General features: G+C 52.9%; 1 protein-coding gene across 1 annotated transcript; it reads left to right on the top strand.

Moving 5' to 3' along the window:
* The first annotated feature begins 503 nt into the window (after nucleotides 1-503).
* Nucleotides 504-17,325, top strand: ACKR1 (atypical chemokine receptor 1 (Duffy blood group)). Its single transcript, XM_027828371.3, is given in 3 exon segments — nucleotides 504-633; nucleotides 13,541-14,461; nucleotides 14,463-17,325. Coding segments are annotated over 3 exon segments (1,176 nt in total). The 5' UTR covers nucleotides 504-609; the 3' UTR covers nucleotides 14,694-17,325.
* Nucleotides 17,326-19,418: the final 2,093 nt, after the last annotated feature.

The raw sequence follows: 19,418 nt of genomic DNA, 5'->3' as shown, positions 1-19,418 counted from the left end.
AGCCATGAGTCCTCCAGCTGAACCAGGGGATCCAAGGATCACTAGTTCTGACATTTCTAAGGTAAGAAGCAATCGAACAAGCCAGAGAGGTGAGGGTGATGGTGGAATGGGAGGGCCGTGAGACTGGGAGGAGCAGGGAAGGACAGGTGCCCACACCATGCGGGCCAGTGAACTGGACCCCGAAGGATGCCATGTGGGGTTGGCTACAATCTGGCTGTAGGTTGGTGCTACGTGTAGTCTGAGATATGGAGTCAGTCGGGTCAGGTCTCTGGCATGCGTCTGTCTCAGGGCCTGGAACATGTATATGAAGCATTCAGACAGGAAGCCTGGAAAAGAGATGCATTCCTTGGCCCTGGGGACCCTGTCAGGATATCCAGTACATTGGTCCCCTCCAGAAGTGTTTCCTGCCCAGAGGGCTCCAGGAACTTACTGGCAGCCCTGCCTCCTCCTGTTTCCTTCACTCAGGGGGTTTTACAGGAGCAGAAAGTTTGTTTTTGGTGTCCCAGCTCTTATCTTGTAACAGCAGCCTGTCCCCTCCCCTTGGAGAGACAGACAGAGGCAGAGAGAGCTCTCCTGTATCAGCCACAATTCGCACAGCACGCGGACACCATGGGGAACTGCATCATCATTGTGGTGAGTCCAGGGGCTCCTTTGCCTACCTCCACTGTCCTCCTAAAATAGATTCACTCCGGTAGTAAAGGTGAGGGGCTGAGAGTAAAGGCAGAGTGTGAAGTGGTGCAGGTGTAACCCACACAACTTCTGGGTGTGGTGTTCTGTCCCATCTAGTGGCACCAAGACCACTTAGAGAGTGAGTTAAATGAGTCTGCTCTACAGCCTTAGCTAACAGCCAGGTGGCTTTTAGCTCATGTGGTAGAGGCTCATGCACTAAGGCTAACTTCAGAGGTCCCCAGTTCGATCCCACCTGCTTATGACCAGGGTCTGTCGGCATTACACAGGCACCTGCTGGTTAATGCTCCTCGCTCCTGAGTACAGCTGGTCAGGGCTTTCTGACAAAACAGGTTTTCATTGGAAAATGGTGAGTCGTGGAAACGGAGACTTTCCTTGGGAATGTCTTGGCATCTGTGAAACTGCCCAGGAAGGTTTCTCAGCTCCAGAATAAAATTTCTGGTCAAAGCCAGCTAGCGCCTTGTCCCAGTTGCTGACAGCCCAGTGCTTCGGGCACTCCCCAGGCCCACATCTGAACCTGGACTATAGGACCTCTCTCCAGCGTGGCTGTCTGCACTGTTCTGCTTAGTCCGAGTAATTAAGTCAGGACAGATCCTGGGGTTCGGGTACTGAGGGGAGCCCCAGATTCAAGGCCCTGCACCAAGCCAGGCAATGCTGGGATGTGATCCCAGGTCTCCAGCAGAGCAGCTGAACCTCTGGATTATTGGATATTTGAACGCTGCTCTCGCTCGCTCTCTGGTTTTTCCAGGAAAACATTGACAGTGCTTGATGTCCAGCTGATGTGGAATGGGGAAAAAATTAGCTCTTGAAAACTTCCATGGGATGGGAAAGCATTTCCCCCCTCAGCTCTCCTCCTGCCTCCCCCTCCACCTGCCAGTGCCAGGGGAGAGACGCCCTGTACCTATGATTTGTGACGGGGGCTTTCCACTCACTCAGCTCCCTGCTCCAAGTGGGACAAAGACCCAAACCAAGGAGCACGCCAGCTCTCCCTGCAGGAAGGGGAAGGTACTGCAGGATTCCTTCCTTTGGGGAAAGTAGCTCTAGAATCTCCTCTGCAAGAGTCATTATTTCTGATGGCAATTTCCTCCAATAAAGTGAGGAGACACTGAGTTTGGGGGGAATGCAGGTGAGACAAAAATGAGTGACATCTCTCCAAACAGGGGACACTAGAGAGGGATGCTCCCTGCTTCCCTGGGCTTCCCATGCGTCTCAATCCCAATCCCCAGCCATCCCAGTCCTGGGCCACTCCTAAGTCGTCAGGAGTGGATTCCATTGGGATGAACACCAACAATGACGGCCTGGGAGTGGTGCTGTTTATCCAGAGGCGTCGTTCCCCCTCTTCCCATCCAGCACAGGAGCTCAGGGGGTTGCAGTATCATTTGTACTTGCAAACTGAACCCAGACAGCTGGCTGGTACACAGATCACAGATCCCCCAGCTTCTGCCTGATCCCCTGGTCAGTGAGTGGTCATCACGTGGGGCAGACTGGCTCTTGTCTGCAGCGCTAGAGCTGGAAGCTGCTATCACCGGCTTGAGAGCTGTGCCCAGCATGGCTGGCTGGCTGGTATCATGGCTGCATGAGCCACGGCATCTGTGAAGCATCCAGCACCAAGCCTGCCTGGCAGCTTGGCTGCAGCCTTGTCCTGGGGCCCTGAGCCAGGCACTGACCATGATTTACGGCCTTTGCCCCAGGAAAATGGCTTTGTAAAAATGATGATCAGAGCATTAGCTCTGAAAACACGACTTCCTGATGCTGCTGCTCTTGCGCCCTGGGGGGCAGGCAGAGGGGCCAGCTGGGCATAGGACTGGCTGCTTCCCATGAAAGAGCATGTGCCTAGGCCCACACTCACCCCATCTCCAGGGCTGGCTTTGGTTCTCCCCTCTCGCCTGGATGCCAGGGGGCCCCAGTGTCACAGGCTGGACAGCTCTGCCCCCTGGGGCCAAGCATGGCAAACAAGCCCCAGAGAGCCAGCCTGCTCTTCTCCAGGGTCCCTCCTTCCCCACCAGCTGCAGCTCCAGCCGGTTCTCATTTGCATTTCCTCCACCCTGTTATTATTCTCCCCTGTCTCTTGGCTGGTCCTGCCTTGCTTTTCTCTCTGGCCCCACATTACCCGAGTCTCTGCTGAGCCTCTCCCATCTGTTCCTGACCCCTAGGCTTCCCTGGCTGTTCCCCACATTCTCATTCTGCCCCATTTCACCCCTCCCCAGCCGCCAGAGTCCCCCCCAACCCTTCCCTTCCCCCTAAGCTAGGTTCACCGGGGGAAGGAGACCAAAGCTCTGAGGTAACCCATTCCAGTGTTTCCCCACCCTCCTAGTGAAATAGTGTTTCCTAATATCCAACCTAGACCTCCCCCACTGCAACTTGAGACCATTACTTCTTGTTCTGTCATCTGCCATCACTGAGAAGAGTCTAGCTCAGGGGTGGGCAAACTACAGCCCGTGGGCCACATCCGGCGCATCAGACCATTTAATCCAGCCCTCAGCTCCTGCCGGGGAGTGGGGTCGGGGGCTTGCCCTGCTCCCACGCTCCAGCCAGGGAGCGGGGTCGGGGGCTAGCCCTACTCTGCGCGGCTCCCAGGAAGCAGCTGGCATGATCACCCTCCAGCTCCTACGTAGTACGCGCAGGTGCAGTCAGGTGGCTCTGCACTTTGCCCCGTCTGCAAGCGCCGCCCCCACAGCCAACGGGAGCTGCAAGGGTGGTGCTTGTAGACGGGGCAGCACGCAGAGCTGCCTGGCTGTGCCTTGCAGCTGGAGGGGGGACATGCCTCCGGGAGCTACCTGCGGTAAGCGCCGCCCAGACCCTGCACCCCGATCCCGCGCCCCAATCCCCTGCCACAGCCCTGAACCACATCCCACCCTCTGAACCCCTCGATCTCAGCCCAGAGCCCCCTCTTGTACCCCAAGCGCCTCATCACCAGCTCCACCCCCAGCCAGAGCTCTCACCCACCCCCATGCCCCAACAGCCTGCCCCATCCCTGATCCCCCTCCTGCCCTCTGAACCCATTGGTCCCAGCCTGGAGCACCCTCCTGCACCCCAAACCCCTGATCCCCAGCCCCACCCCAGAGCCTGCACCCCCAGCCAGACCCCTCACACCCCTCTGCCATACCCCAACCCCCTGCCCCAGCCCTGATCCCCCTCCCACCCTCCAAGCCCCTCAGTCCCAGCCTGGAGCCCCCTCCTGCTCCCCAAACCCCTCATCCCCAGCCCCACCCCAGAGCCTTCACCCTCGTACACGCTAACCCAGAGCCACCTCCTGCACCCTGAACTCCTAATTTCTGGCCCCACCCCATAGCCAGCACCCTCAGCTGGAGCCCTCACCCCCTCCCGCACCCCTACTCCCAATTTTGTGAGCATTCATGGCCCGCCATACAATTTCCATACCCCGATGTGGCCCTCAGGCTAAAAAGTTTGCCCCAGCCTGGCCTAGCTCCATCCTCTTTGGAACCCCCCTTCAGGTAGTTGAAGGCTTCTATCAAATCCCCCCTCACTCTTCTCTTCTGCAGACTAAATAAACACAGTTCCCTCAGCCTCTCCTTGTAAGTAATGTGCTCCAGCCCCCTAATCATTTTTGTTGCCCTCCGCTGGACTCGCTCCAATTTGTCCACATCCTTTACAGTGGGGGGCCCAAAACTGGACACAGTACTCCAGATGTGGCCTCCCCAGTGCCGAATAGAGGGGAATAATCACTTCCCTCGATCTGCTAGCAAAGTTCCTACTAATGCAGCCCAATATGTCCTTAGCCTTCTTGGCAACAAGGGCACACTGCTGACTCATATCCAGCTTCTCATCCACTGTAATCCCCAGGTCCTTTTCTGCAGAACTGCCGCTTAGCCAGTCGGTCCCCAGCCTGAAGCAGTGCAAGGGATTCTTCCGTCCTAAGTTCAGGACTCTGCTCTTGTCCTTGTTGAACCTCATCAGATTTCTTTTAGCCCAATCCTACAATTTGTCTAGGTCACTCTGGACCCTATCCCTACCCTCCAGCAGATCTACCTCTACCCCTAGCTTAACGTAAACTTGCTGAGGATCTTTCCAGGTATCGAAGTTGGCTGACTGGTCTATAATTCCCCTGATCGTCTGTTCCCCTTTTTAAACATAGGCACTATGTTTGCCCTTCTCTAGTCCCCTGGACCCCACCTGTCCTCCATGAGCTCTGCAAGGTAATTGCTAATGGTTCTGAGATTTCTTCAGCTAGTTTGTCATTTAATTTCATCAGGCCCTGAATACATCCAGTTTATCACAATATTCTTTAACCTGTTCTTGCCCTGTTTTAGCTTGTGTTCCTTCCCCCTTCTTGTTAACAGTAGTCCTGTTGCATATCTGGTCACCATTAATCTTTTTAATGAAGCCTGAAAAAAAATTGGCATAAAACACCCCAGCTTTCTTGCTGTCCTCAGTTATTAGCTCTCTTTCCCTGCTAAGTAGAGCACCTCCGCTTTCTTTCATCTTTCTCTAGCTCCTACTGTAGTCAAAGAGGGCCTGTGTTCCTGGGTGCCCCTTACACCTGGGCCTGCTGCGTCTCTGGGCCTCCCTTATACCTGAACTCCCCTAGCCCCTGGACCCCCCTTACATCTGGGCCTGTTGCGTCCCTGAGCCCCCCAATAACACCTGGTCCCCCCTCATCCCTGGGCCACCCTTGCACCTGGGTCCCCTTCACCCCTGGGCCTGCCTTGTCCCTGGGCCTCCCTTGAATCTAGGCTCCCCTTTCACCTGTGCTTGCCTTGTCCCTCTCCCCCCACCTCCCCTTGCTCCTGGTCCCTCACTCGCTCCCTCATTGTGGCCTCCTCTGCTGAGAAACAGGAAGCCAAGGGGAAGACTGAGGCCTGGATCCCACACAGAGCAGGCAGCTCACTAGCCCTCAGTCAGGCCACCAGACTGGCCCCGTGATCCCCCAACAGTCGGGTGCAACGCCAGCGCAGAGGGGCTGTTTTCGGGAATGTCCCATTCCAGTCTGGAGTTGTCTGAAGGGCTTTTGGTGGTGAGATCCCTGCCCTGGGCTCTCTAACACTCTGTATCCAGAGACACTCCACACAGCCAAACCCAGACCCAATTCTGTGGGACCCCGGCTGTCCTGCTCCCCGCAGTACCAGGCATTGCTGGCCCCCCATGCTTCACTGCCAAGCTGTTCTGTTCCTATCTCAAACAGCCTCAGCAATCCAGTCTGAGGGGCGAGGCCCATAAGGGGCCACCTCTGAGGGGAATCTGCCTCTTGGATTTCCCCACTGTCCGTTGGGCTGAGCCCAGCAACTGGCCATGGAGGGTTCACTTTGTGCTGGGAAATGAGGCCAGTTGTTCCCACTGTGGATGATGAGAGGGGCTCTGCCAGGCCATTGTTCTTGTCTTGTGTCACAGGTCATAAATCACAGGCCAATTAGGGAGAGGCAAGGGAAACTCCTGATTGCATGGCTGCCTTCCTGCCTGCAGCCAGTTCTGCCGCAGCAGCTGGCCCTGTTAGGGTGGAGAGACCTGGGGAACTGGGTGGAGGAGGTGACTCCAGCTCCATGTCTAAGCATTAACATTGTGAGGTACTCAGAGAGCACTACACTGGCGATTTGTGCTCTAAGGAAATGGAGTCTCCTGGACGCACTCCATGACCGTCCACACAGCCTGCGCTGCTGGAAGCCAGTTTGCTCCTAGACCCAATTTCCAACAGCACCATCTACACGACAGTTTCACTCTCTACAGTTAAAAATCTTTCCAAAAACTAAGAAAATTATCTAACAAAAACTCTGTGATGATGGAGTTAAAGTTCTAGACAAACATCTGTTAAGTGAAAACACCGCTCGTCATGCTTTGCAGTTACAGTAACACAAATTGGTGTTGAATGAGGGTTAAAAAACAAACTTTGCTGCCCCACTCAGTTGGTGATTAGCTGGGCTCTAAGGTGCTGTAGAGACCGGTGTCAATGACTGTCCATCACTGACTCGAGGAGATTCCAGCTCATGTCACAAAACATCTGCTCAATGAAACAGCCCCAGTTGCTGCCTGACAGAGCTCAGCTTGCAATGGGATGTTAGGAAAAGGCCTTATTTCTAGGCCTTATTTCCTATGCGTAATGAAAGGGATTTATAGCTGTTACCTCCAGTTCGAGTGTAGCCAAGAGACACCTTTTCCTCACCCAGCATCAGACGCCAGGTGATCACTGCTTGTTTCATGGTGTTTGTCTGCCCCTCCTTCCCTCACACTACCTTCCCCCTCTCCTGGACTGTGCCAGCAGGTGAGCGCCCAGGTCCAGCCCTGCCTAGCCTGCCTCACACATAGTGAATGTTACACTCAGATAACACACTTGCTTAAGACATAGCGATGGTTGTGTAACCCTTCTGCCTGTCAGAGTTGGCAGCAACAAGGGCCGAGTTCAGTATCTAGGGGTTCCATTCCAATAACACAATGCAAAACCAGCTCGAGCCCCCACCTGGTAACCTGGGACAAATATACACCACCCCCGCTGGGCGCCTCCAAGAGGCAATACTTCCCCTCTCGTAAGCACATAGTCTGAGTGTAGCAAAAAGCCTTTTAATAACAGAGAGAAACAATGTGGCATTATTTTGGGGAAACACCACCAACAGGATTCATAACACAACCCATGAGCAAAACCCACCCCAAGCAAATGGGGGCATGTCCTTTCCCTTTGGTTCTTGAGTCCAGCAACTCAAAATCACCCAAAGTCCCAAAAGTCCAACAACCCCAAAGTCTCTGTCCTTGGTCAGGGCAGCCCCAGAGTTCAAAAATTTATCTGCAGAGTTTTACCTCCCAACCTGGGTGAAGATTGGGGCGGGGCGGGGGGTTAAGGGGCACCTTACGTGGTCCAAAGCTGACAGCCCACCTCTCCATGGGGCTCCGCTCCGCCAGCCACTCTGCTCGCCGTCCCTCAAACTGCTCTGCTCCACCAGCCACTCCACTCCGCTCGCCATTCCACAAACTGCAATGCTCTGCCATCCACTCCGCTCACCATCCCGCAAACTGCTCTATCATATAGCTTCAGGCTCCCCCACTACTTAACACAACACTCAGTGATCTCAGCTCTTAGTCAGTTTAGCTCTTTTGTGATTTCAGCTTGTAGTAGGGGAGCCTCAGTGCTGGTGCACCATTAGCCCAAAGCAAATTCAGCTCAGTAGCCTCCTAATGGAATCAAAATTAGCCCTGATATTCCACAGTGGAGAGAAGAGGAAGCACAATTAGCATGTGAGGCCCATACCACCAAGCATTAATACCTACCCCCAACCTCTCTCAACTCACAGAGTTTTGGAACCCATGTCCCTTGCCTAGCGAGTGCTACTTAGTTGATGGCGAGTCCCTCCAGCATAACAAAAGGCCAAGTACAGTTCCACTGTCCTTGATTCCCATAATCAGGGTAATAATAATTTATTCTTCCTGCCCCAATAACAGAGACACTGGCGATTCCACAGCAGCCAAAGTGACCATTTGGGCAGCTATGGCCTCATTCTAGGCAGGGTGGGTGTGCCTATGCAAATGAGATCGGCCCCTGAAGTTCTTTTCCACAACTTGCCACTCCTCACCACCAGATGTCAGGATGGAGCTCATCCTGACTCTGCTTACAGTTGTAAATAAGCTCCATTAATTCTAAGCATCCTGGCTATGAGAAAGTGGTTGTAATAATAAATGTTAGCAAGCCAGCTTCATCTCAGTCACAGCTATAATTCTGCCCAGGGCCCAGCCTGGCCTCAGCCCACAAAACAGCAGCCTTCTCCTGAACCCACCAGCCTTTCCAGCATTGGCCATGAGCCCCCTGTCCCCAAACACATAGAGCCCATGGCCCATCCTCCAGATCAGCCTCTCATTAGGGGCACAAATGTCTTGCCTTAGACCAGAGACTCAACCCTCCCCCCTCATCCCAGCTCCCCAGCATGGCCCAGTGGCTACAACATCTCACACTCCTCTTCACGTATAGACCAGAAGCCCCACCCTCTGCTCTGACCACAGAGACCTCTCCCACTCCTCCACCCTCCTTAAACAGCCTGGAGACCTCCACACTGCCCTTCCCTAGTCCTTCCTGATGGGAGTCCAGATACAGGCCCTTGGCCATCTCTTCCCAGCCCGTTCCACACTCCTCCAGAGGCTGATGTTCAGAAGTGAGATGCGAGGGGCTGTGACTTAGACTCCCTCGCCCTCAGCTCCGCACTGTGGCACTGGACAGGTGTAAATGAGGGCAGAACTAGGGTTACCAGATAGCAAGTATGAAGAATCAGGACAGGGGTCAGGAGCAGTAACAGGGTCCTGTATAAGACAAAGCTCCTTATATCCAGACGTCTGGTCACCCTATGCAGAAAACAGCTCCTCACATTGACTCAGGCACCATCCAACCTCCTTACCAAGGAGAAAGGGGGACTCAGCTGGGTTACAGTGCAAGCTGGTTAGATTGAGAGAGCCATGGTCAGAGGTGATGTGGAAGCAGAGGGGCATGGGAGTGGAGGCTAGGAGCGTGGGGGTGATGTGCTGAAGGGGCTGAGAGAAAGGGTAAATTACATCAGACTGGATTTGTCTTTGAACTTGGCCCAGTGCCTACATGTGGTCTAGATGGGACACTGCTTATTCGCACAGCTGGGTGTTACCAAAAACCGCAGTCCAAAAGCATGACACCACGGTAATTAATCAAACAGGAGGTTCTAGGATGTGTGACTGCACCTTTCAAGCCAGGACTGCCCACGTCCACACAAACACAATTACTTTGTGTGAATATTGCAGGAGAACATTGAATGCAAAGGCGACTATAAACAGCCAATAAACCTGGCTCCTAGTTTGCTTGCTGTCACTGCAGACAGATGTTTTTGAATGTGGGATCAGTGTATGCAGCCAGGGAAAAAGTGCCTGTGGAAACGGGGAAAGGAAAAGGTCAGCCAGGTAGGAAACTGAAGACCTGAGAGCAGACCAGTGGACTGGCACAAAAGCCAGCACGAAGGACACACTGAGAGGACAGGGATTTGTGACCTTTTGGAGTCCAAAAGGAACCAGAGACAGAAGCTGTGTGAGAGTGAGACAAATATAAGGACTTCCCCCTGGCAGGGCAGTCTGTGAGAGTCCTAAAGTGATGGAGCTGCAGGGCCAGGTGGGACATTTCAGGGGCCCATGGGGGCTCCTTCAGGCAGGCCCCCAAGCGATGCACCTTCGTACAGAGAAACGTCTCGCTATGAAACAACCCTGTGTTTGTGTCTGAGCAGGACAGCCAGGTAGATGGGGCATAACTGAGGAGGCACCAGGAATCGAACTCCACCCCACAGCAGCTGGAATCAGACTCTCGCAGGGTGGCCAATTCCACAGAGCAGGAAGTCACCAGACAAACCCTGACAAGTTGCTAGATATAGCTGTTTAAGTACTCAAAAGGAGTCAAAAATGTCACTATACAAAATGTCCAGAGAATTCAACAAATAATTATATATATATGCGCCCAGGTGAGTATAGTCACAAAATCATTCACAAGCAGCTCGATAGTTTTAATAAAATCCATTCCATGCTCTTCTTACTACATCTGCTGCACACCAAATCAATGTCATTATGTCTCAATTGAGCATGTCCTCGGAAGGAATCGCATTCCAGGACTTCTTGGGCTGAGATCACTGTAATCTGCAGGCGAGGAAAAGAAGTTTGTGGAGGCTAATTGAATACTTTGCTAAAGCCAGGCGCACTTTGGAGAGAGCAGCACATTAGCCAGGGCTTGTTTTTACCCAAATGTTCTTTCTTGCTGCTCCGTAGTAGGTAGCACAGCCTGTGATGCAGGGAAAGATGGGTAATGAAGCTGGCTGGGCGGGCGAGGCAGGTTAGCCAGTGAGGAGAGGAGCATGGATGGAAGGTGTGGTGGGATGAAACAGGGCCATGTGCCCCAATGGGAATTCTCCAGGAATGAAGCCCTTATTACAGGATCAAAGGTGGAGCTAGCTTGATTTTGGCTCCGTTTTACTCCTTCCCCTGGCTTGGCCGGGGGTTAGCAGCCCAACTATTTTCAGAAATCAAACCCTGGAAGTGGAGGGATTGGGAAGGGGTCTAGCTAGCAGATTTTTGTTTTTAAATCTACTTTCTTGGCTCCCTGCAGCACCGAGCTCCGGTGAAGCCCTCTTCCCCTCAGCTCTGGGCTCTCCCTTTCATTAACCTGTTGTGATTTAGTTGGGGATTGGTCCTGCTTTGAGCAGGGGGTTGGACTAGATGACCTCCTGAGGTCCCTTCCAACCCTGATATTCTATGATTCTATGACTCTGAAAGTAAACAAAAATCTGCTAGCCAGACCCCTTCCCAATCCCCCCCAGCTGGGCAGTTAAGGCCAGCCAGGGGAAGGAGTAAAGGGGAGCCGAAATCAAGCTAGCTCCACCTTTGATCCTGTAGTAAGGGCTTTGTTCCTGGAGGCACAGTGACCCCCATCCCCTTGGGGCACAATGCCCTGTCTCATCCCACCCCACCTTCCATCCGTACTCCTCTCCTCACTGGCTAACCTGCCTCGCCCGCCCAGCCCGCTTCCTTACCCATCTTTCCCTGCATCACAGGCTGTGCTACCTACTACGGAGCAGCGAGAAAGAACATTTGGGTAAAAACAAGCCCTGGCTAATGTGCTGCTCTCTCCAAAGTGCACCTGGCTTTAGCAAAGTATTCAGTTAGCCTCCACAAACTTCTTTTCCTCGCCTGCAGAATACTGTGATCTCAGCCCAAGAAGCCCTGGAATGCAATTCCTTCCGAGGACATGCTCAGTTGAGACATAATGACATTGATTTGGTGTGCAGCAGATGTAGTAAGAAGAGCATGGAATGGATTTTATTAACACTACTGAGCTGCTTGTGAATGATTTTGTAACTATACATATTGGTGACTTCTTTCTCTGAATGTCACAGTAATTGGCAGCGAAAGTCGCTAGATTTGTCACTGGTCACTTTGACACTTATTTTATCACTAGGGAAACCAAAAAGTCGCTAAATCTACTGACAAAGTAGCTAAGCTGGCAACACTGAGATGTGACAAATGGGTGTGAGGATGCTCCCTCTGAGCCATCAGTGCAGAACTTGGTCAGAGACTAAGACATAGGAGTGCAGCCTTTAAAACTCCTTGTCCAAACACAATGGCACAACCAGAAGGTTCCACAGGCTGGATTGTGCAACACTTGTCACTCACACGTATGAAGAGAGTGCTCGCCAGCAGCAGGAAGTGTTGCACAATCTAGGCCCATGTCTGTGCGACCAACAACCTGCTCAATGGAGCAGAGATTTCCAGGATGGAGCAGGGATCTCCAAGGCATGCCTTGTAAAGTAGAGTTTGTTGGGAATATTCTGGTGCAATGATTTTCTGAGAGAAATATGCAGTTTCCACAACAATTGAAATTCTCTGCAGGAAAATTTTGATTGTACTGAAAAATTTAAATTTTCTGTTGAGTAAACTGAAATGTGATAGCTCATTGCAGGTCATTTCGAGCCAAATCGGAATGTTTCACTGGTTTAAAATGGGCCATTATACCATTTCCCACTGTCACGTTGCCTTATGGGTAGGCCCTACCAAATTCACGGCCATGAAAAACGCGTCACAAACCGTGAAATCTGGTCTTTTGTGTGATTTCACGGGAGACACCAGCGTTTCTCAAATTGGGGGTCCTGATCAAAAGAGAGTTGCAGGCAGGTCATAAGGTTATTTTAGAGGGGGTCGCGGTATTGCCACCCTTACTTCTGCACTGCATTCAGAGAGTGGCAGCTGTTGGCCGGGTGCCCAGCTCTGAAGGCAGCGCTGCCACCAGCAGCAGCTCAGAAGTAAGGGTAGCAGAACCGCAACCCCCCCTACAATAACCTTGCAACGCCCCACTCCCACAACTCCTTTTTGGGTCAGAACCCCTACAATTACAACACTGTGAAATTTCAGATTTAAATAGCTGAAATCATGAAATTTAAGATTTTTTATATCCTATGACCATGAAATTGACCAAAACGAACCCTGAATTTGGTAGGGCCCTACTTATGGGAGATGTAGTCCTGGCTCCCATTCTCTTCTATGAGCCAGACTCCCTGGAGGACTGCCTTGCTCATAAGGCAATCTGACTGAGCTGCATGGTGCATCATGGGAATCTCATGATTCAGGTTGCATTCCAGGAATGTAGTTGGGTCAAGGGAGAACAGCAGTATCAGGCTGCTGAACTCAACTCCCATAATGCAATGTGTCACTATGGGAAAATGCAGTTTAATGTTGCAATGAAGCATTTTGATTTCAGGAATATTGAACTGTTTCATTTTGACTGTATATGCTGAAATAAAACATTGCCACATTTTGGAACTGAAATTTTTCAGAATGTCTGTTCCATGGAAAAAATTAATCATTTTTGCCTCATTTGAGGATATGGGGAATGTGGGGATGTTGGAATTTTCCAGGGGATGGAAATTCCAAATTTTGCTCACACATGCATTTCATACCAACCCCTGGTCCTTGTGCCACAGTAGTTCCTGCCCCTTTCCCTAAAGTGGGCCTGGAGGTGGAAGGGCCTGGTACTGCAGCGGTCAGCTCATCCGAGCAGAGCCATCACCCCAGCAAAAGGCACCACCCAACTCCCACAGCCACATGGCCCAATAAACTCTGAGTCTGGGGTGAGAAAAAGTAATCCCTACTCAACTCCCATGCTGGCCTCATGTGGTGTCCCAAGAATGACGCCTCCCTCCAGCACCCGGCGTGTAAACCCTGCTACCCACAGAGCTGCCTGGAGTCCAGAGAACCACATCCTCCAGTACTCAATAGGTGAATTCCTGGGACTTGCTGGTGGCCAAAGAATGCACCCCCATCACCCAGTGAGTGAACCCCTGGGGCACATAGAGCAGCCCAATGGTCAAGGAATGCCGGCTGGGTGGGGCACAGGGCTGAACTACCTGATGTTTCTCTTTTCCAGTCCAGCCACCTGGAACTGAACATGAGCAGCTACAGCTTTGAGGACATGATGGTGAATTACTCCTATGACTCTGAACTGACTTATGACACCCTGGCCTCTGCGCCCTGCCACAGTGGCTACTGTTCATTCTTTCGCAGTTATGCCTTCAACTTCCTGGCTGTAGTCTGTGCCTTAGGTCTGCTGAGTAACCTGGCCCTGGTGGTGGCCTTGGCCAACTGCCAGAGTCTTTGGAGCTGGCCCCCTGGCAGAGCCTCCCTGTTCCAGCTGACGCTTGGCAGCACCATCTTCACAGCCACGCTGCCATTTTTTGCTGCCGGCATCAGCCAAGGATGGGTCGTTGGTGACGGGCTCTGCAAGGTGGCATACATGCTGTGGCATGGGAGCCTCTTCGCTGAAGGGCTGCTGGTGGCTGCCGGCGCATGCAGTGCCATGTGGGGCAAATGGGTTCCCAGCCGGCACCACTGGTGCATGGCCGTGGCTCTCTGGGTGGCAGCTGTCCTCCTGGCAGTGCCAGCTGCCTTGCTGAGTGGAACGGAGGGGCACCCGCAGTTGCTCTGTATCATGAGGGACAGTGCCTGGTGGCACCTGGCCCACGTCACATCCTGCCTGGCTGTTTTCATGCTGCTCCCTGCCGCACTGGGCGTGGCCAAGGCAATGCTGACATGGCGCAGGAGTGGCTGGCACCTGCGGGTTGGGGTGACGTGTCTGTTCTTCCTTCTCTGGGTGCCGTACGGGACAGCCCTGCTCCTGGACTTACTGGTGAGGAGGCAGCTTCTCTACACCAGCTGCCATTTCCAGGAGTTTCTTGACTTCTTCCTGGGGCTGTCAGAGGGCCTCGGCATTCTGCACTGCTGCCTCGGGCCCCTGCTGCTTCTTGGGGCAGGGCTGTATCACCAAAGGATGCATGCTGACCCAGGCCCCCCCCGAGTGCCAGCACAGCATGTGCCAGGGCTCAGTATTGCCGACCCCAAATGTTCCAAAAACTCGAGTCAGGCTCACCAAAAATCATGAGACTGGCTTTAAAATCCTGCGATTCTTTAAAAATAATATTGGGGCACGTTTTATTTGCCTTCTGCTTTTCGAGCCTTTAGTGCTGCTTTCTCTAGAGCCACGAGGGCCAGAAACGGACTTTTTCTTTAAGAATAAAGGCTGAAGTCACCACATCTCCACTTGGCTCCAGGAGCTGGGGCTTTCAGGAAAACAATAATTATCATGCATGAGACTCATGACAAACTCATGAGAGTTGGCAACACAGGGGGCAGGGCTGCCCGGGTACCCTCCAGCTCATGCTCTGCATGGCCATGTAGGCACCCATGCTGAAGTGCCTGAGCTCGACTTGCCATTCCTGGCACTTTGTGTCATCATTTCCACCCAGGCAGAGCGGCTGCATCCCACTTCCCACCAGTGGAAATGACAACACAAGGTGCCGGGGGGCAAGGGGGAAGTCAGACCCCCATCTCTCTGCCCCGAGGCTGTGGAAGCAGCATTCACAGCCATGGGACTGAGTTGACCAAGCTCCCTTGTTCACCTGAGCTTCCTGTCACCAACTGAAGCAGGAGAAGGTGGGTGAGGTATCATCTTTAATTGGACCAACTTCTGCTGGTGAGAGAGACAAGCTCTTGAGCTGCACGGAGCTCTGAGAACCTGTCCCAGACCTGGACTCTGCAGCTCGAAAGCTTGGCTCTCACCGACAGATGTTGGTCCAGTCAAAGATGTTACCTGACCCACCTTGTCTCTGTCATATCCTGAGACCAACATGGCTGCAGCAACCTGCAGGCGATGGACGGGACCTCTTCACTGCAGAGTTAACTCAAGTTATAACAGGAGCGCTGCCTCTTGCTCCCCTCCCATCTTCACACAAACCCCTCACTCGAGTGTGCTGCTTTTAACTGGAGCTGGCTGGGCCATCGTGGGTACAGGCGACAGCTTGGGCAAACACAACTTGTCAGCAGCTAACACAACCACTCTAGTGTGGATGAAGGCCAGCTCCACTTGAGTGCTACTAGTCCTCCAGCACCTTCCTACAATTCCCCTGTGGGCCCAGCAAGGACAGACAAGTTCTCCCCTAGTTCACTGGGAAAGAATCCACAGAGCGGCAGCTCACAGCAGCGCTAAGAACCAGGGGATGTGCCCCCAGGAGCCATAGCGCCTCACAGGAGCACCAATGTAGACACAGCAGCTGGAGGGTTACTGCACAGTGGGGCTGCTCTCTCATGAGCTGGGCTGACTCGAGAGGAGTCACCGGAGCATAGGGAGCTCGAGTTAACTGTGCCCTGAAGACAAACCCTGAATCTCAACCTGTCCAAAACAGAGCACTTAATCTGTCCCCCAAGCTCTCCGAGCACCCTGCTCTCTTGGTCCCCTGCCATCACCATCACGCCCGTAACCTGGGCATTGCCTTTAACTCGTCCCTCTCTCTAGACATCCATGCTGTGTCTAGATCATATCCCTCCTTCCAGCCAGGCATGTCTAAGACCCAGCCTGTCCTTTGGCCACACAGCTGTGTCTCTGGCCCAGGCCTTCATCATCTCTCACCTTCATGACCACATCCTTCTCCTCCTCTCTGGCCTTGACAAGCCTCATCTTCCCCCTTAAACCCTTTCAAAAAACTACTGACAGATCATTGCCTGGCTCATTGCGCTCAGCAGGTCACCCTCCTGTGCCTCCCTATGCTGGCCCCACCTCCTCCACGGCACTGAACACAAACGACACATCAGCCCTTCCCAGCTATGGCCTGCCCAACTAACTCTCATCTTTTAGATGGCACTGAGCCATCGCCCTTCCCCCCTGGTAATGATGCAGCCTTCAGCACCCATCAGTCAGCTCATCCCAGAAGCACCTTCTCACTCCCTCCCCCACCTGCCCTTATGCCGGGGACAAGCAAAACCACGATGTTCTCGGCCTTAAACTGCTCCAAGCCCCACCTAGGTCTGCTGCCTAGGAAAGGCTGGACGGTGGCTGGGCGGCTGCTGGGCTGTGACTGCTGCACAGTCCCTGTTCGCTGTGCTCCCAGAGCTGTCTGTGTAACCTCTGTGATGCTCTGTACCTCGGGGGAACATCCAGCATCCCCATGTTCACCCTTATAATATGATTGTGAGGTATCCAATGCAAAGTTTGTCATGTCAGGTGTCTTCGGAAGGCTCACGATGTACTGAGCATTGATGTTATAGTAATTAATGTTATAGTAATGTTATAGGTTGTAATTTCATGTTTATAGTTTTGAGGCTGAAAATGTATCCTCACGGCTTAAAGCAAGCCCAGGGAAAAACTCTCCAAGACCAGAGGGGCAGTTCACACCTCATCAAGGCATGTATGGGACAAACCCAGCCCAGCCTCACAGGAACAAAGGACGTTGGCCTAGGCAGCAACAAAAGGATCTGTTGGACTCTCAAGTGAGTCACCCCCCTTCCTTTGGTCAGTTTGGGACTGTGATGAGGTAATGCTCACCTGACTCTGAAGGGGGGGGGGGGCAAAGCCAAGTGGGAAGAAAGAACATGATAAAAGGGAGAGACATTTGCTATGCTCTCTCTCTCTTCCACCTACACCTACAGACACCACCACCACCCAGCGACTGAAGCGCTGATCAAAGGGAAGAGCCTGGCTGAAGGGCAACTAGCCAGCCTGTGGTGAAAAGCATTTAAGTTTGTAAGGGCCCTGAAAGTGTTCAAATCAGCTTAGAATGAGTTTTGCTTTTATTTCCTTTGACCAAATCTGACTTGTTATGCTTTGACTTATAATCACTTAAAATCTATCTTTATAGTTAATAAATCTGTTTGTTTATCCTACCTGAAGCAGTGCGTTTGGTTTGAAGCATGTCAGAGACTCCCCTTGGGAGAAGAAGCTTGGTACATATCAATTTCTTTGTTAAATTGATGAACTCATATAAGCTTGTAGCATCCAGTGGGCATAACTGGACACTGCAAGACAGAGGTTTCTAGGTTTGTGTCTGGGACCAGAGGTATTGGCTAGTGTAATTCAGTTGCATAATCCAAGGAGCAGCTTACATGCCAGAGGCTGTGCGTGAACAGCCCAGCAGTGGGGGTTCTCACAGCAGAGCAGGGTAAGGCTGGCTCCCAAAGTCAAGGATTGGAGTGACCTAGCAGATCACTGGTCCAGACAATACCAGAGGGGAACATCACAACCTCCCTCGTCTCTTGTCACATACATCGATTGTAAGCTCTTTGGGGCAGCCCATGATGTGCATAGGGCCTAGCACAATTAGGCCCCCATTCCTAACTGCGCCTCTAGGTGCTTCTGCCATTCAAACAATAAATAATAATCTATTCCTGGTTCTGGCAGGGAAGTGTTGTCTAGTGGTTTCCAACAGGGTAGCCAAGTACACAGTTACGGCAAATGCCTTTTGAATGGCAGCAAGTCTGGGGCTTGGATTTGTTGTATTCCTGACCAAGGGTCTATGCCCAATTCTGCCAGAGGGTACGGGCTCTGTAAAAATGTTGCCTCCCTCATGGAGAGGGCTCTGAGGCCTTGCTCAGTTGTGGAATGCACAGAGATGCTCTCGGCAACCAGTAGGTCTCCAGACTCCCAGCTCAGTGCATCTTCCCCTGAGCCCCCAGGTGCTGAGCAGTGGAGGTGCTCTCCCCAGATATGTGGGGGAAGGAGGGAGGGCAGTGAGTGTTAGGGAGGAAGGGCGGGGTGAAGGGGTTAGGGTGGGAGGTGAGAGGACAGAGTGGAAGGAGTCCAGTGGGGCAGACAGACAGGGAGAGGGGACAGGGGTGTAGGGGAGAGGGGAGAGAGGAGCTATGGAACCAGGAACCCCAACCCAGGGCTGACGCTGGCAAAGCTGCATGAGCACAATGTGGGATGTGGACAAGGAATGAGGTGGGGAAGGGAAAGAGGGAACTTACCCTGCTGGGAGCCCCATTGGGGTGCAGCCTCATGGGGCTGTGGGGAAAGGTCTAAGAGTACAATGCCCCCCCCAGGGTGAGATCTCATAGGGCTGGAGGGGGGGTCTATGTGTACAATGGACCACCTCCCCCATGTCCCTGCCCTTCACTGGTCTGTGCAGAGAGCAGAGGTGACAAGCTGTGGGTATGAGGGGCTTCTCCCCCAGGGGGTGACATTCCCTGCCCCCACAGGCTGGCCCTGTCCTAAAGCTCCCATCTCTTGGGCTGCTTAGGGCACTATGACTGGCTGGTTAAAGAAGTACCCCCCGCCCCCACAGTCCCTGAGAATGCGCGAGGGCTTCCTGTGGATGGGCACGCCCCACGGGGGGCTGCTCACTGGCCAGCCCACCACACTAAACTGCAGCCCCTCTGCCAAGCCAGACCCCTCTGTAGTTCGCACCACGGCCATCTGCCCAATGCCTGCCTGCAGGCAGCTATATAACCACAACTCCATCTGTGTGCCGGCAGCCATCTCCCTGGGGAAAGAGACAGGAGGCAACACTCCAGCATGGGGAAGGCATACCAGAATCTGCAGCCCCTCACCCGGGTTAAGGTCCCAGCTTCCCCCCCACCCCTAGTCTTATCATAACCCAGTGGCCAACCCCTGACCCCAGGGATCAGGGGCTGGGGAGCACCCAATTCACGGGTCATCCAGCGTGGCTGACCCCAAGCATTCAAAAACCATGAGTCAATCAGACAGTCTCCAAAATGAGAGATATTAATACATAACCAGCCAAAGGAGGACTCTTTGCCTTCTGGCATCAGAGCCGTTACAGGTCATATTTTCCAGATTTTTCCAAAAACAGGAAGGCTAGAAACTTACCATTTTTTGTAATGAAAGTGGATGATGGTATCACAGGACTCCAGCAGCTGGGTCTTTGAGAAACCCCCAAATAGCCTGGGGAAATCAGGGGAGCCCAAGCCCTCCATTGGCTACCTGAGCATCGTGTGCCCAGACACAGGTAGGTGGAGCT

This window comes from Chelonia mydas, chromosome 24, assembly GCF_015237465.2.
Source record: "Chelonia mydas isolate rCheMyd1 chromosome 24, rCheMyd1.pri.v2, whole genome shotgun sequence".
NCBI classification, from domain to species: domain Eukaryota; kingdom Metazoa; phylum Chordata; order Testudines; family Cheloniidae; genus Chelonia; species Chelonia mydas.
The sequence above is the reverse complement of the archived record's forward strand: the minus strand, read 5'-3'. Positions and strand labels throughout refer to the sequence as shown.